Raw genomic sequence first — 18,771 nt, 5'->3', positions numbered from 1 at the left:
CACTTGAAAGGCTCTGAGAAGTTCCTGCCTTGCAGAGACCTGGGTACTTTTGTTTAACACATTTCCCTATCATGTGGCAGCAGGACCCCTTTAACTGTAACTCTTAATGTTCAAATCTCTGGTGTTGAGTACACACTTTCAGGCCTTCTCCTTGACTGTGAGAATGCTACCAAGTGGAGCAGATTCTAACAGGCCTCGGATTCTAACAGGCCTCTCCCAGTGGCCCCCCACTCCTATCCCCACCCCCACCCCGTCCTCTCTGCTTTCCTGTCCTTTTACAGTCCCATGCCACCTACAAGGCACTTGCAAGGCAACACCAGAGCACCCAGGCAGAGCCGGGAACAAAGCAGGGTTGAGCGAGTGGGCCGTGATCATGGCAGGGCAAGGCTCAGGCGGGGGCACAGATGGGGAGTACTCAGGGTTCTGTGCCACTGCCTACTCAGAGTGACCAGGGTGTGCTGGTTTGTGTCCTATAGGTGAAAGCTGGCCTGGGGGTCAATGTCATTGGCCTGGTGATAGTGACGGTGGCTATCAACACATGGGGAATTAGCCTCTTCGACCTGGACACTTTTCCAGCCTGGGCTATGGCCAGTAACATCACTGATCGGACCTAACACAAGTGGGCACACAGCCCAACCAGAGGCGCTGCCAGCACTTAGCAGAATCTGACCAACAAACAGGCTACGCAGAACGCCAGGAGCACAGCACCCCCACCAGAAGAGTCCGCCATCTTCCACCTCAAGTGCGGTTCAGGACTCGCACAACCAGAGCCCGAGAAAACCTACCCCTTTCTCACTTGTTTGTATCTAGTCTCTGCAATCGATCCCGCGGAAGACAGGAAGAGGCGAAAGCCTGCCCCAGCTGCCCCTCAGAGGCTAAGCCCCACACTGCCCAGCCTCACTAAGTTTGATGATGTTCTTTATCCCTTTTTAGGAGTTGAAGGAGAAATCCAAATCTCCTGCCTATGCACAGCAAAACCAGCGGCATCTCTTTCGTAGGAAAATCTCACCTAGAACTTGAGACCTTACATCAGCTCCTTTCTCTTAAGAGTTTCTGTCCTAAGTTCTCTACAAAAAGGCAATTCTTAGTAAGCCCTCTTTGTGGCAGTCAGAACTCTTATCGCTGCTCTGATTCCATTTTAAGCATCTCTCTTCAACGGCTTCTCTTTACTTTGGCACCAAATTCCTATAAAGTAACTGTTCCCCTTTCCATAAAGACTGGTGCTGTTCTCTCTGTCAACGGAAAAGGAAGCAGAGAAAGAAGACACACTGTGATTAGCATCTCTCTTCACTCATCACGAGCCATCAGTACCACTGTGTTGGTTAAGTGTTGGGAAGGAGGACAATTTTCATACTTGTCTTATTAAGGAGGCCAAAACTATAATTACGTCTACAGCACTATTAATGATATTTGACTGGCTTTCTTCTGGATGTAATTAGTTCATTTCTGAGAAGACAGGTCCAGAAAGGCCCAAACCCATTAGTCACTTTCTACAAGTAGATGAGCCCTTTGAGGGGAGTGATATCCTATGTCTCTGAAAATCCCAGCTACTTATACTACCTAGTAAACTGAAACTGCTTAATAAATGTTTCCCTTGAGAAAATCACTTCGAAATCAAAGCCTCCTTCTTCCTCCTGAAAACCAAGCCATTTTCTCCAGGACAGATGTCCTTACTATCTGACTGGATATAGCTCCCAAACACTCCATTTCCTGGCATTATGTATTTCTAATTTCCACCACCAGTTACTTGCTAAATATATCTTATGGGAAAGGCTCCCCCACAGTTATTGTTTTAATTGATTTTAAGTTCCTATTATCATCATGTGCCATTTTTCCGCAACAATAATTTATCAATAATGAAGGCACTACCTTGGTTTATCAAGTATCTGTGAATTGTCAAATTGCTTTCGTGCCATTCAACACTGTCACACTCTGACCACCGCATATTATTGACCAGGTTTACCAGGAATATTACCACTTCTGCCTTGTCAATGAGGTTAGGCCAAATTATTTGGCTACTTAAAAAAGTGACTGACCTAATGAGCCCAAATAAAATACCAGTATAACGTAACTACAGCTGGTTGGATGGAGCCAGCATCTCTACAGTTATTTTGCGTCAAATGTTCCAAAGAGTCGGTGTTACTCCTACTGTCAGGAGTATCATCAAATGGCTGACCCATTACAGAACTGAGAAAGTAAGACAAAAATGCAGATAATCGAGAAGACTCTGGGATTATAAATAACTACAAAGAGAAAGAAAAGTTGACTTAGATTTACTGACCACTGTTCAACTTTTCAAGAACCTGACTCACTCCTACAGGGAAAAACTGTGAAACTCTCCACTGCAATTTCTGCCAGATGCTCCAAGGAACAGAGGCTCTCAACTAGCCAGTTTAGACAGAGCGTTTATTTCAGTCTGGTCTACTGACTATTCTACAGAACAGCACTGTTCCCTCCCCAAACCAGAGGTTCAGGCCAAACAAGATAGCTCATTACAGTGACAGGAAATGTTGAATATGACTAACAATTCCTTGTCATCTAAAACCACTCCACGTTGGACATTAACTAACAGATCTCCTTAGTCTTGTGTCTCTTGCAATTGTATTTAATTTGATTATCTTCTATCACAATATATCGATGGAAAGCTGTAAATGATCATCTTCTACCAGCTTACTTAACACATGGCGAAACCGAGAAACAAGACACTGAGTATGGTTGCATCTTATTCTCAAGGCAATTACATATCAAATCTGTTTAGTCACAGTTGCCTTTGAAATTCCTTTAAGTCGCCCATGAATACAATCTTTTACATTACAACTACATGGCACAAACACTCATGTGCCCACTTTTTTAAAAAATTGATTTGAGAAAGAAAACATTGATTGGTTGCCTCCTGCACATGCCCCAAATGGGGATCGAACCCACCACCTTTTGGTGCACAGCACGACACACCAACCGAGCCAGCCCAGCCAGGGCTCATGTGCCATCATTTAATAAATAAAAAACAGCTAGTTTTCCCTCCAATATCAGACTAGACCCCGGTTTCTTCAGCTGCATACCAGATAAAGTAGTTGGCTTCCTATTTGGGACCCATGTTTGAAAAAGTGTACCTAAACACTAGAATCCCAATACGGCAAGATGTCCAAACCACTAATACACAAAAGGGATGAAGACCACGGACGTTTACAGGTAGCTCATTCTGGGGATGCCCTCACCAAATGAATGCTGAGCACAAGTGCCTGCACTATTTACATGGCACCTCTCTCTTGTCCCAATCCTGTGCACTGTACGTGTCAGAGTGACACCCACACGGCACCTTTCCTCAGGCCTCACCAGAGGCAATGAGTCAAGCGGGCCCAGGACTTGGGGTTGGCAGTGCCCCACCCTAATGCACTTTACACAAAACCTGTTTGTTCTTTTGTCTCCATGTGCCTTGAAAAACATGCCATCCATGAGGTCTTCAATATATGACTAAATATGTTGCACCCAGATTTAGGATAGGTATACACTGAGCATTTGGACATCTAAATGTCACTAACTCCCCTATTAAGACCAGGCAACGTCTCAAAATATTTTCCCTTCACCGCCCTATTCCTTTCCACAAGTCCCTAATGGTTAGTAGGGAAAAAAGAACTCATTCATCTGCGTAAGGAATGGAAATGCTATGTGCAAAGTCCAAGATGGGAAGTTTAAGAAAAGCCTCATTTGCTCCAGTACAGTATATAGTGTTCCTTCGGGAGGAGTAACAGAAACAGCATTAAAATGTGGGAGACCGCAGCAGAAAAACAAACACTGGCAGTGTCTATGGAGCTGCTTAGTGGAAATGAAAACATCATGCATGTACATATGCTCTATGAACCCATACACACAGACAACCAGAAAAACCACACTTTATAGTCACAAAAATGAGTTAGAAAAAAGAAACCAAATTCTTTCTTTAAACCACAAGCAGCTAACTGCTTAATTGCATAATATACCAAATCAGAAGAAAAGTCTATTAAGATATCAAGTAACTAAAATACATAAAATAACAAACTATAGCCTCTTTTGATGATTTCAAATAAAGTGGTTTTGGTTTTTCTCTCCCTTTGCTTGTTTGGGAGGTTTACAGTTTAAGGATAAGCTTTTCAAGTTCGATCTATTTATTAGGTCCCCAACATCAACCCTGAAGTATTATTTTTCACATGTGAGTAACCTTCAGTAGTATTATGAGTAACCTTCCTTTTATGGTCCAAGGTGGCAATAAATTTTCTTAAATCACATCAACAGAAGTTCTCGAACATTTTTAAAGGGAAAAAAGGGCATGTGTTGCACTGATTCTTCCCATCCCTCCACTGGGGAACATAACTTCCTGTGCCATGATCACAACCACTGCCACCCCATCCACAAATGCACCCTCAAGTCTGTGCTGGTCTGGACCCCTATGTCCCAGGGAAGATGATCTTGCCTGAGAACTCTGAGCCCCTTTCCACTGTGCCAAAAAATTAAAACAAGGAGAGGGGTGTGACCAGTGCCTGCTAAGTTGGCCTGCGTTCGCTGTGCAGCAGCTGGATGGCTCTCAGCAAGAGAAATGATTCCATCAGGGGGTTAGCCCTGATTCCAGATGAGTTTTGTAACAAGGTATAGTATAGAGCAGTGATGGCGAACCTTTTGAGCTCGGCGTGTCAGCATTTTGAAAAACCCTAACTTAACTCTGGTGCCGTGTCACATAGAAATTTTTTGATATTTGCAACCATAGTAAAACAAAGACTTGTATTTTTGATATTTATTTTATATATTTAAATGCCATTTAACAAAGAAAAATCAACCAAAAAAATGAGTCCATGTGTCATCTCTGACACACATGTCATAGGTTCGCCACCACTGGTATAGAGAGACCTTCCCCTAACATCTAAGTGACCTCCCCACCCCAAAGAAACCACTCTGGGAGACACACACAAATAACAATGCTGTCATGACTGATAACAAGGGACTCGTAAGCTTGTAGCACTATGATTACCCTCAGGGATGGTAAACCTTTATTCTTAAGGCTTTAATTCATCCTGCCAACAATTTAGTCATTTAAGATAAAATCTTGGAAGCCAGGTGGTATGATCAAGGTGGATGCTGCAGATTTTCATCAACAACCAAGAGCGTGACCATAGAATAATGACAAATTTTGCATGATTCATAAACTTGTTCCAAAAGTGACTGCGAAGAAACAAAAGTATTCTGAGCAAAAGCAGTATGTTTGGACTAAGGTCTGCTATTTATTGGGCAAATTTGCAAAGCACTGTGCATCACATACATTATTGCAATTGTTTCTCATGGAAGCCCTATGAGGTAGGTATTATGTCCAGATCTTACAGAGAATACAACAGTTTCAGACAAATAAGCTGTTTGCCCATGATCACACTGCAAGGGAGAAGCCAAACCATAAATGATCCTAATCTGTCTCATAAACCAGGATGAACTGATGGATAAAACTTATCTCCATGTATGAGAGATGCACGTTCTCAAAGAGAAGCAGAATCACTTCATTTTATAATCACATGTAGTATCAGTGTCATCGCTGTCTGAAAAAAGGTGTCTCTAAGTAATCTTGCAGTTTACTGATTCTGCTATAATGTCCTCAGACGTGGCATTATCAGTGAAGCTGCCCAACAAGCCCTCTAAAGCAAAACAATGAAGTGGGACTTTACCTATATTTAGTGCAAATCACAGTTTTAGGACGTTAACTTATGGCTACACCCTGCATAAATACGTATGATAACATCAGGTCCCAAGTTATCACTGTAACAGCAAAAGATAGGAAACAGCTATTCATCAATGATAGATTAAATAAATTATGGTATATTCATCCAATAGAATTTTATGCAGCCAAAAAAGGAAACAGATTCCTTATTCCTTACATACTGATATTAAATGGGAGGAAAAAAGGCCAGAGCAAAGCCTATGTATAATTTATCATTTGTGTAAAAAGCCCATGCACACATGGTTAGGCACAGAATCTTGTTCAATAGCATACAGTAAACTGCTGGCAGTGCCTGGCTCCAGGAAGGGGATCTAGGAGCTAGAGGTGGGAGAGGCCCTTCATTCTAAATCACTCTTGTATCTTGACTCATGGGAAAAGTGATGTAGTCAAACATTTTGTTTAATTTTTTCAAATGAACTAATTATACATTTGACAAATTACAATGATAATTTCTGAGTGCAGCAAAAAAAGTTTTCTTGTGAGAATCACTATAAAGTTATAATGTTGATACATTTCTTTTAATGTGAAAAGGCATAAAATTTCCTTTATAGACAACTTATCATTTATCCATCATGTAATGTCAAATGCACCTATAATCCCTTAAAATAAGTATGATTCTTTTGAGGAAAAAGAACCAGATCAAATGCATCATTAAGGAAAAACATGCATACTGAACTATGAAGTCTACCGAGGACAAAGGCCATTATTTTTTAATTCCCCAATTCCTGATGGAGTTCTCAGAATATAGTTTCTCAGTTGATGAGTAGCAAATTGATTTATTGGTTAAATTAGCAACTATGGAGTTATACATGTCAGTTATACTGAGAACAGTATAAAATAAATGGATAATTCACCAGAAACTGGCTTCTAGATTTTAATTTTAGTGACCTTGAAGTAACATAATTTAGTACCAAATGTTTAAACACCCATTATAATTGCTAACCTGTGAAGTCAGCATTATTTATATCTGATCAGCTATACAAAACTCATTGATTTTTCTTTTGAAAAAGGCAGTAAAAAATCCCAAAGAATAAGGGAGAGACTACTAATTAAAGGTCATGTTTACTAATCTAGCACCATAATTCCAGTCTGAGGCCCTCCCAAGCTGCTAGGAGGAAGGGAAGAGGTGAGGATGTTGGGAAAGTAAGCACAGTTCTTAACTTGTGGCCCCATTTGTGCTCGAAGCACAAGGCTGAGACTGGACAGAAGACAGAAGCTTTGGTTCAGGTGTAAAAGAGGCCCTGGAGAAGAGGAGAGTCAGGATTTCCCGGAGCCAGTGCTGGAGTTGGCCTCATGGATTAGGGGGTTTCTTCTTGGCATCCATGTCCTTTTTAATCTCTTCAAGTTTTTTAGCCAGGTTTGGCATCTTTAAAGAAAAAAGACATTATTATAATTTTGCATCTAACTAACCAATATGCTTTGACTTCTCTTCCTCCAAAGGTAAGTGGTTGTTGTACAAGTTTTTATTTTCCTCTGAAAGTGACCTGTTAAATAGTGGTGTCTTTAAACTCTGGACTGCAATAGAAGGATTTCAGAAGTTGTCAGGTAAAGTATGCTTCCTCCCTGGAAGCCAGGCCCTGACTTTGACTTTTATAGACTCACTTAGCCCCTCAATCCAGAGCCAAGTAAAAGTTGTACATACAAAGAATAAATGTGATACAGTTGGATACAGCACCATATGACTTAAATGAAGGTTGACAGAGGGAATTCCCTTTGTCACACTAAAAGCTTCACTACAAAAGTTAGTATCATGTTTCATTTCCTTGTCTCTTTAAAACAATCATTACCTTTCCAGAATCCCCATTCATAGGCAGTTTTGCCACCTATTTTTCCACTTCTCTATCTATAAAGTGAGGCTAATACAATGCCCCATGTCACAAAACTCTGTCCTCCTTGAACGTGCTACATGATATTGACCAACCTCCAAAATTCTGTCATCTCTACTCCTGGGTATGGGGACTGAAAAGATTATCCTATTAATTTTTAAATTCTCACTGATCACATGATATGCCGTACAACTGTTAAGAAGAATCTAACCTACTATGACTCCGGGCTAACAAACACAGCTCAGCATCACCATGAGACCATCTAAAGTGATGGGATTTTGCCCTCTTGTGGTGATATAAAGGACAGATAGGCTTCTGTGACTGGAAAATCTTTCTCCAAAATTCAAGACTTTTCCCTCAGATCTATGGACCCCATCTATGCTGGAAGGTTCACCTTGCTTCAACAAAGACAAGTCACTACAAGCCAGCTACATGGAATCATGGAGAAAGTGAATGGTCACTTACGTCATAATTTTGAGCCAGATACATTCCAACCAGGTTGCCAAAAGTAAATCCAACCTGAAAGAACAGAACAGGAAGAGTTACACTGGATACTGAGCTCAGTACCAGCTGATACCAAGCCAAACTATACAGACAATATTCTCCTAAGGAGCTTAGGATAGTTAGAAGACCCCAGGGTACAGTCTAGGGCTGGACAGTGCAAAGTATGAAATTCACATCTTGCTTCTATAAAATATACATAGAAATAGCCTCCCAAAAGGTTAAAGAGAATACACCAAAAAATGGGAGCACTGAACTAATCTACCCGAAATTCTCCTTATCCCCTCAGCACCTCCATAAACACTTGACTGTAAGTTCTAGAAACCCAAGTTCTGCTTTAAAAAAAAATTTTTTTTTGTTTTATTAATTTCAGAGAGAAGGGAGAGGGAGAGATAGGAACATCAAATATGAGAGAGAATGATTGACCGGCTGCCTCCTACACACTCCCTACTGGGGGATCAAGCCCGCAACCTGGGAATGTGTCCTGAGCAGGAATCAAACCACGACCTCCATAAGTCGATACTCAACCACTGAGCCACACCAGCCAGGCGAAGTTCTGCTTTTTGTTGTTAAAAGCTGCAATTGTTTTTCTGTTTTTGGTTATGAGTATTGTTATTCCTCACTGTTAGGTCCCAGCCAAAAGGAGCCAGGCCAAGAGTTTAAGAAATTTTATTGCATTCACTCACAGCTGGCTGAGACCAGTGTGTCAGTGTCAGCCCTGAGGGGGTGGTTAAGTTGTCTTAAATAGGGTAAAAATATGCAACATAGGGTCAGGATGTGAGTGCAAGAGTCGGTCAAGCAGAAGGGAGGGCAGGAGTTGGTCAAGGGAGGCAAGGAAGGAGAGTGAACAGGTCAGTCAGGCAGAGGGGAGTTGTTCTTATCTTGCTTCTGCAGGCACTGGCTGTCTGCCTCAAGGTACGGGAAAAGGCTTATAACAATATTAGTGGCCTAGTGCACAAAAATTTGTGCACTCGGGTGGGGGTGGGGGTTCCCTCAGCGCGGCCTGCCTCCTCTCACAGTCCAGAAGCCTTCAGGGCATGTCCTACTGCGGGAGGCAACCGGGCCAATCAGGGGAAGGCGCTGCCCCCATCACCCCACCTCTGCTGCCACTGCCAGCTGCTGTAGCTGCCTGCCCTCAGCCCTCCAGCCACTGCAGCTTTGTCCAGAAGGATGCTCGGCTGTCCAATCTAATTAGCATATTATGCTTTTATTATTATAAATATATTTCAGAAAATATATCCAAGCAGGAGAGATTAAGGGTCATTCACCCTAACACTCATGACATCAAATAACAAGTATTCAATTTTTTAAAAGTGTTCAGTTAAATCATAGGATATTAGAAAATGAAGAAACTTTCACAGTTCAATCTCTTCATATTTCAAAAACATGAGGCCCAGCTGAGCCGGCGTGACTCAGTGGTTGAGCATCAACCTATGAACCAGGAGGTCATGGTTCAATTCACAGTCAAGGCATATGCCTGAGTGGTGGGCTCGATCCCCAGTGTGGGGCATACAGGAGGCAGCCAATCAATAATTCTCTCTCATCACTGATGTTTCTATCCCTCTCCCTTCCTCTCTGAAATCAATAAAAATATATTTTTAAAAACTATTTAAAAACAAACAAATAAAAAACAAACAAACATGAGTCTCAGAATAGTGAAGTGACTTGTCAGGGCCATTCACAACAAAGAACACGGAACAACCTAAATTAAATACAGATACACACTCAAAAACTGAAATACATGATGACAGAAAAGAATGGGACATGCCCTCGCTGGTTTGGCTCACTGGATAGGGCGTCGGCCTGGGGACTGAAGGGTCCCGGGTTTGATTCCGGTCAAGGGCATGTACCTTGGTTGCGGGCACATCCCCAGTAGGGGGTGTGCAGGAGGCAGCTGGTCGATGCTTCTTTCTCATCGATGTTTCTAACTCTCTCTCTCTCCCTTCCTCTCTGTAAAAAATCAATAAAATATATTTAAAAAAAAAAAAAAAAAGAACGGGACATACCACCAAGAGAGCATAGGGCTTCACACTCTGCCATGGGTGGCGTCTCATGGGCAGGCCACCTAAGACCTGCAGGGAACACAGGTCCCCTAACCAGCTCTTACTCAGTGACAATACAGAAACGCACACATTTGAGAGAATTATAAATGTTTATCCTGTTGGGTGACTACTCTCCTGAACAAAACTGCTTCATGAAAATTTAAAGCTTTCCCTTCACACCAAAAGAGCCAACACTCATTAAGCTTCAAGTTTTTTTTTTTTGTTTGTTTGTTTTTTAATATATTTTATTGATTTTTTACAGAGAAGAAGGGAGAGGGACAGAGAGTTAGAAACATCGATGAGAGAGAAACATCGACCAGCTGCCTCCTGCACGCCCCCCACTGGGGATGTGCCCGCAACCAAGGTACATGCCCCTGACTGGAATCGAACCCAGGACCCTTGAGTCCGCAGGCTGACGCTCTATCCACTGAGCCAAACCGGTTTGGCAAGCTTCAAGTTTTAATGATGATCTTTAATCACCTGCCTCCCTGCCAATAATTAATCATCTCCAACTGGACACCTAATTTCTAATTTCACAAATCTGAACTGGCATCTGATTTTCCCCCCATCATTTTCTTTAATCAGTGTTGTTCCTATTCAACACACAGCAGAGGTTAACTTAGAAAAACAAAGTGTGACACTTAAGGTCATCAGTGATGCATGCAGTGGTCTAAACTTGAATTCAAGCTGGATATGCATATGGGAACAGAATACAGCGGGGTTCTTACTAAACTTTAAGCTTACCAAGCTTTTAACACCAAAAGCATAATTTAAATTAGTTTGTTAGTAAATTAAGCATAAAAGAGGCTATAGTCTCTAATCATAGACTACTTTTCGATTAATCAGACACATCAAAGGGGCACTAAGAAGCAACCCACTACTATGGGTTGAAACCAGGTAGACAGAGGTTTTCCAAATCCAGAAAGAATATTAACTTTGCTTAAAAGAAGAGGGAGAGGAGTAAGTAACTGAGAATGTTAACTCTGATACCAAACAAAAAGAACACAGGGCTGAAAAAAATTCCATAAAGAAATAAACTAGCCTGGCCTGTGTGGCTCAGTGGTTGAGCGTCAACCCCATGAACAAAGAGGTCACTGGATAAATTCCAGTCAGGGCATATGCCCGGGTTGCAGGCTCGATACCCAGTAGGAGGTGTGCAGGAGGCAGCCAAACAATGTTTCTCTTTCATCGATGTTTCTATCTTTCTAACCCTCTCCCTTCCTCTCTCTCTAAAACCATAAAAACATTTAAAAAAAAAAAAAAGAAAGAAAGAAAGAAACTAGATTTGGTTCTACCATTATCTAAGTGTACCTGTAGGCAAGATACTTAACTTTTTTGGAGTTCTGCTGATCTAAATTTCCTGTTTTATAAAAACATTAAACTAACAATGTTCCTTCCAGGCCCAACATTCTAGGATTTCTGGTTATTACTATGGTATCTCAAGATAAATATATTTAATGTGGCTTCATTTTGGCAACTTCATCAGACATTAAGGTGCATAAACATATAGCAGTTATTTAAAAACACAAAATAAAACAGCCCTGGGCCTCTGCACATGTCATATCCGGTTCCACTTTCAGAGTACTGCCAGTATACCAATGGGATAGTATAAAATTAAATACACAACATAATAAGATAAATGTTGCACATTAAGAGACGTGTTGAGAAACATACAGGAGTCCAAAAAGCATCCACATGTTGTTCATGGGATACTCCATAGGCAAGTTTAGACCACACACACAAAAAATTTTTTTTAATCTCAATAAATAAGAATCTGAAAAAGTAAAATCTAAATTTGAAAAATGATAAATCATTAATCTGAAAAGTTAGCCTGGAGCCAGAGTATAGAAAGTCTTCAATGAGTTGGAAATTCTCTGCAGGGCAAGAATGCTTAACATCTTCCAGGCCAAGACCTGAAGCCTAATCAGTAGTCCATCCAGATGGCTGGATGTCATCCTCATGGTCCCCCTCCACATCATAGGCCATGCCCCTCGTTTTCCCTGCAGAGAAAGTAGCAAGCAAACGTGAATAATTTTTTCTTCTTCTTAAAAATCAGTGAAGATCAACAGAATAGAATGGAGGGTCCAGGAATGAACCTTAACATGTATGATCAATATATTGTCCACAAGGGTGCTAAGACATTCAAGTGGTTTCAAAAAATGATGCTGGGACAACTGGGTATCCATATGCAAAAGAATGAAGTTGAACTCTACTTCACATAATAAATAAAACTTAATTGAAAATGGGTTAAAGAGCTAAATATAAGAGCTAAAGCTATAAATCTCTTGGGATAAAACATAGCAGTAAATTTTCATGACTTTGGGGTAGGCAATGGTTTCCTAGATATGCCACGAAAAGCACAAGTGGCAAAATAAATTAACAAATTGGACTTCATCAAAATTAAATGTTGTGTTTCAAAGAATACCATCAAGAGAAGACAACCAACAGAATGGAATATAATATTTGTAAACCATGTCTCCGATAAGGGATTTGTATACAGAATATATAAGGAATTCTTATGACTGAATGATAAAAAGAAAAATTACCCAATTTAAAAATGGGCAATGGATTTGAATAGACCCTTCTCCAAAGAAGACATACAAATAAATGGCCAACAAAAAAATGAAAAGATGTTCAACGTTATTAGTCATTAAGAAAATGTAAATCAAAACCATAATGAAGTGCCACAACACACCCACTAGATGACTTTCACTGAAAAGATGAAAAGTGTGGGCAAGGATGTGGAGAAAGTGGAACTTCCATACATTGCTGGTGAGAATGTAAAATGGTGCAGCCACTTTGGAAAACGGTCTGGCCATTCACACACAGTCACCAGACGATGCTGTAATTCCACTTTAGAGCATATACCCAAGAGAACTGAAACATACATCCACAGAAAAACTTGTATGCAAATGTTCACAGCAAAATTATTCACAGTAGCCAAAAGGTGGAAATAACCCAAATGTCCACCAACTGGTGAATGGATTAACAAGATGTGGTATATCCATACAATGTAATATTAATCAGCCATAAAACAAAATGAAGTTCTGACTCACACTACATGAATAAACCTTGAAAACATTATGCTAAATGAAAAGCAGTCAGAAAAGACCATGTATTGTATGACAGTCAAATCCATAGACACACAAAATAAATCAGCAGTTGTCCAGGGCTGGGGGTGAGAAGGGGAATGATAAATGAATGCTAATGGGTATGTGGTTTATTTTAGAGGCAATAAAATGTTGGATATAAAATTAGATAGTAGTGATGGTTGCACAACTCTGTGAACATCTTAAAAACCACTGATTCTACACTGTAGATGGGTGAATGGTAAGATGTAAAATACATTTCAAAACTATAAAAAAAAATCAGTAAGATTTGGTAAAATACTATCTGGGATAAAACTGAGGAAATCAAAGACAACTTCAAGGTTTCCAGGTTGGATAAATGTTTTAAAAGACTGGAAATGTTAAACTGAAAAATCGAGGACCACTCAGATAAATGGCTGGCTTTGTATATGAGAGTTCCAAGAATACTGTTGTCAGTTGTTATGTGTGGACACATGAGCAAGTTAGTCACAACACTGTATTTATTAACATAAACACTAAGTCAAAAGGAAGAGAGCCAATTCCAAAGCAATCTGACATCTGATCATTTGCTGCTCAAACCCTTCCCCAATCAAAAAGTTTTTACGTGCTTAGCCGGTGTGGCTCAGTTCAACCACTTCCACCCAGGAACCAAGAGGTTGCTGGTTCGATTCCTGGTCAGGGCACATGCCCAGGTTGCAGTCTTGATCCCCAGTAGGGAGTGTGTAGGAGGCAGGCAATCGATGATGCTCTCTCATCAATGTTTCCTCCTCTCTATCCCTCTTACTTCCTCTCTCTCAAAAAAAAATTTTTTTTCATTAAAAAAAGAAAGTTGCCGAGCCAGCATGGCCCAGTAGTTGAGCGTCCATCTATGAACCAAGAGATCATGGCTCGATTCCCGGTCAGGGCATATGCCCGGGTTGCAGGCTCGATCCCCAGTGTGGGGCATGTAGGAGGCAGCCGATCGATGATTCTCTCTCATCATTTATGTTTCTATCTCTCTCTCCCTCTCCCTTCCTCTCTGGAATCAATAAAAAAACATATTGTTAAAGTTAAGTGTGTAAATCACCAACTAAAGTTACATTTTTTATCTTGGGACAGCTCCTGGCAATAACCCAGAATGAATACTACCTGACAGATCTGAAATATGACTCATCAAATTTTACTTTCAAAAAGTACACACCCAAACCAAGTTAGGACAGAATATGAACCATCTTATATTTACTGACAACAGCTTAAGAAATCTAAAAATAGTCTTTTTATTTAGCAAATGTAGCTACAACTAGCATTTAAAAAGATACCTTTAAAGTTTTATAGTATCCGGTGAGAAAAGCTACACAATGCAAGAAAACCAAAAATAAACATTATCTAACAACAAAGATAAATTGATCATTTTATTTCTCAACTTAGTTTCAGCTACTGCTGTCAGAAAACCTCTCCATTCCAAGGAAGTGGGGGAAACTTCACCCTTTTTTGTGCCTTAGTCTTTAATCACTGAAGATTTTAGTATGAGGAACAATATCAGATGTGTTTAACAACTGCTTCTAGTAATAATAAAACCCACATTTTGTACATTAAATAAAAAGCTGCTACGGATATAACCTATATTCTTTCTACTACCACCAGAGAAGCACGGTTTTAATATGTAAGCTAGGTTTTATATTCAATAATTTTCCTTAGAGAATGGAGGGGGGAGCTGTTAATTATTTACTGAGCCAGTACATTAAATAGGGACATTCATAAAAAAGTTGGACATAACACTCTAGAACAGTGATGGTGAACCTTTTGAGTTCGGCGTGTCAGCATTTTGAAAAACCCTAACTTAACTCTGGTGCCGTGTCACCTATAGAAATTGTTTGATATTTGCAACCATAGTAAAACAAAGACTTATATTTTTGATATTTATTTTATATATTTAAATGCCATTTAACAAAGAAAAATCAACCAAAAAAATGAGTTCACGTGGTATTTTGTGGAAGAGCCACACTCAAGGGGCCAAAGAGCCGCATGTGGCTCACAAGCCACGGTTTGCCGACCACTGACCTAAGGAAAAGACTGATGGTGTGAGTGAGGGATAGTGAAAAGTACCAAGGCAATGCTCTTCAAATATGCAAAGGGTTGTCATGTAGATTAGAATTGCTATTTAACATCCAGGAGTAAAACTAAGTAAGGACACGTTGACCAAAAATGAAAGCAATTCCCTGTGGAAGTAGTGAACCTGCCGTAACTGGAGGAGACCAACTGTAAGCTGGATACCGTCCTTGTAGTGGAGACGGAAGCATCAGCATGGAAGCTGGACTGGAGAACCTAACCTAACTCTCCCAGCTCAAAACCTACATTTCTACGCCAGCGAGGCTAGTGTAGCTAGTCCAAAGGCAGAGTAAAACAGACTCGCTCTACGAACTTGGCAGTGGGAACATGAAGACAGAACTTTTCTTAAGGTGAGTAATGAAGAGTCAATGGCTTCAAACAACAGCTACATCTACTGTGTGATTACTATGTGCAAGGTAGCATTCTAACTCTTTCATGAATTAACTCATGCTCTTCACAACCGTACAAAGCAGGTACAATTATTGTCCAGTTTAAATTGGGGAAACCAAGGCATGGGTCACTTAAGTAACTTGCCCAAGATTATACAGCAGGTAAATATGTGCCAGGCATAGCAGCTAGAGTCTGAGGTGGGGAACCTTTTCTCTGCCAAGAGCTACTTGGATATGTATAACATCATTCATGGGCCATACAAAATTATCAAGTTAAAAATTAGCCTGCCATATTTGGTCAAACATTTAACTAACTTAACTCACTGTTAATGCTTTGGCAGGGCCAGACCAAATGATTTCGAGGACCTTATACAGCCTGCGGGTCGGACATTCCCCACCCCTAAGCTAGATGATATGGAGAATGAAGGAGGGAAATAAATAAAAGATTATGTCAATAATTCAAATTTTAGAAAGCCAGGAGCAGGGAACAAAGAAGAAAGTTGGGTGTGGTTTGCAGGGTGGGGAACAGGTGATGGGTCCAGACGTGTTGAGTCTGATAGAGGATATGACAAGAGACGTTCGGTAGTCGGCTGCGACAGGGAACTGGAATTCACGAGTGAAGGACTCAAGTAGCTTTGGAAGCTCTCAGTACAGAGGTGCACGTGACAAGGATCACACCCCTAAGGGTGGGTCTGAGAGAAGAGCAGTCAGGGATTGAGCCTCAAGAAACACCCAGCACCCAGAAGGGGCCCGCAGCCAGTACAAACAGCCGAGATGAGACGAGGGCCTTCCCCTCTGGTATTCCAAGCACAGACCCCCGCAGGCCTGGAAGGTCCAGCACCAGAGCCAGGCGCCGTCGCTTTGTGCAGACTCATCCATACAAATAAATCCACGTGTGTTATAATGTGAAAGGACGTCGGGAAATACTGAGATGCAGGATCCCAAGGGCAAAGAAGGGAGTAAAGAGGAGATGGCTGAGAGTGCCAAGTGTTCCCACGCCGAGAGGTAAGGAAAGCCAGAGTACAGGCGGCAGTGGACACAAGCCCCCAGCAGCGCCCACCGTGTCAGGCTTCTCTTCAAAGCTTCAAAAGTTTCCGTACAACAACTGTAGCTGAACTGCACTGCAACCCAGGAAGCTACTGGAGTAACAGGGAGGAGAGCCCTGCAGAACCAGGTCTCAGATTGGGATGACGGGCAAGTATTTTCATCCAAGGAGGAGTAAGCAATTTATGAGCAGCACAATCCTTTGTCCAAACAGTGTCCCAGAAGATGACGAACGCAGGAACCATCTTGGAGAGTTCCAAAATGTGCCATGACAGTGCCCACATGCACTTGTGACTGCCCCGTCCCTGCCAAAACTTCTCCCTTCGCCTACACGTCTGGGGGCAAACTGATCTCCATTCCCGAGAAGAAACGAAATCAGAACTAGGCACCTTGTCAAAGAGAAATGGATCGTGTCCGAGTCCTTCCTCAGTGGCACTGCTGTAAGGACCTGAACGTATGAACTCACGTCCAATCCTCACAAAGAAGCCAGAGACAGGTTTCCGCTTTCCGCTGTGGACACTGCAGCATGGAAAACGTCAATGAGCAGCCCACGTTCCCACGGCTGCAGCGAGGGTTCCAACCCACGAGGGCATGGTGGCTGGTCACAGGCTAAAAGCTAGAAGGGATCCCAGGGACCTCCGCCACTGTTTTATAAATGAAATGGCTGAAAGCGGAGAGAAAGACTCGCCCGAGTTGAGGCTTGGGGACTCACGGGAGGGAAGTCGAATCAAGGTGAAAAGTAATTCTACCCACTTCTCTCAACAGATGCCCGTCCAGGGACAGAGGGACACCCTGTCTTAGTGGACCACTTCTGTCCAGGCTCCCCCTCCTTCTGGAGGATTCAAAAACCAACGACCCCACCTCTTTGATAAAGAATGTGACATCGGGGAAGCACCTCACCCCGAGAACCCCCTTTCCGTGACCACCGGGAACGTGCTGCAATGCCTGCCTCTCGCTAGAGGTGGAAAGCAGTGCGTGTTAAAAGCACACGGACTGGGAAGAACGACTCTTGCTTGGAAATGTGACATGTGACGGGCAAACCTCCCTGGGGCCATGGGAAGCCGCCGAGCTTTGCAGGAAACCCGAGTTTGCTCATGCCAACACGCGCGCCCCCCTAAAACGCGCCCGTGGGAGAATCGCCTTAGCCGGAGCCCGCCGCCCTGCCAGGCGCCGACACACCCCGGGCTCCCTGCGCCCCAGCGCGGCCGGCGTCCGCCTCGCGGGGAATTCGGTTCATTCCCGGCCTCCCACCGCCTCGGAAGCGCCAACAGCAGGCCCCAGTCGGGATGGGGTGCGTGTCCTGGTCGGGGCGGGAGAGCAGAAGGGGGGACGGCCCGACACGTCCTGAGGACCCAAGGGCGGGAACAGGAGGAGGGCGCGCGGCAGACAGCACGAGCTCCCAAAGGGCGTCCTGCGACGCCTCGAAGTGTTCAGGGCTTGAACGCACAGAAAAAGACTGGCCAGTAGTCGGAGCGAGGCAGACACAGCCCCGCAGCCCACCCCGGGGCGACGGGAGGCACCGCGGGGCCCACGCCCAGGCCGCCGGGCCCAGGCTGCCGGGAGTCCGGAGCCCCCAGGCCCTGAGCCGAGCCCCCGGCCCGCTTCTCGAGCTCCACTCACCAGGAACTGGAGCATGATGTCAGCGAAGACGGCGCGAAGGGCGGTGGTAGCTCCGTGGGCCGTTCCTCTCCAGCCTCCCCGGTGCGAGGGGCGGAACCCGCCGTCGGCTTCCGGGTCACCCCCCGCCCCGCCCTCCTCGCCTTGCCGCACCCGGAAGCCGCTCGCTGTGCCAGGCGCCCCCTGGCGGAGCTCCTGGGAATTACCGCCTGAATTGGCCGACTGGCGAGAAAGCCAGCCAGAAGGAAGTCCCAAGTCCCAAGTGGGGCTGGACAGTTTGGAACGTTCAGAATCCGAGACCCCAGTCCCGGAATCGCTGGGGTTATTACCAGCACCCCAGGGATTCTGATGCACAGCCAGGTTTAGATCTTTCTTACCTTTATGTGGACCGCGTGAGGCAGAGGTTCCCATCCCCAGGTGCAAAATAAGTTACAGATCAAT

At 43.1% G+C, this 18,771-nt stretch overlaps 2 protein-coding genes across 2 annotated transcripts in view; one reads left to right on the top strand and one right to left on the bottom strand.

The window, feature by feature from the left end:
- Positions 1 to 1,606, top strand: part of SLC13A4 (solute carrier family 13 member 4) — a 39,523-nt gene extending 37,917 nt beyond the window's left edge. Inside the window, exon 16 of the mRNA XM_059711883.1 lies at positions 477 to 1,606. Coding sequence (XP_059567866.1) covers positions 477 to 614 — 138 coding nt within the window. The 3' untranslated portion in view covers positions 615 to 1,606. The remainder of the gene's footprint in view (positions 1 to 476) is intronic.
- A 3,619-nt stretch (positions 1,607 to 5,225) lies between these two features.
- On the bottom strand, positions 5,226 to 18,741 carry STMP1 (short transmembrane mitochondrial protein 1). Its single transcript, XM_059656063.1, has 3 exons — positions 18,334 to 18,741; positions 8,026 to 8,079; positions 5,226 to 7,100 (listed from the first exon to the last, which is right to left on the bottom strand). Exons 1-3 carry the CDS (start codon positions 18,739 to 18,741, stop codon positions 7,026 to 7,028), a joined length of 537 nt encoding a protein of 178 aa, XP_059512046.1. The 3' UTR covers positions 5,226 to 7,025.
- Positions 18,742 to 18,771: the final 30 nt, after the last annotated feature.

This window comes from Myotis daubentonii, chromosome 10 (genome assembly GCF_963259705.1).
Source record: "Myotis daubentonii chromosome 10, mMyoDau2.1, whole genome shotgun sequence".
In the NCBI taxonomy this organism is placed as follows: domain Eukaryota; kingdom Metazoa; phylum Chordata; class Mammalia; order Chiroptera; family Vespertilionidae; genus Myotis; species Myotis daubentonii.
Note: the sequence above shows the minus strand (reverse complement) of the source record. Positions and strands in the feature narration are given on the sequence as shown.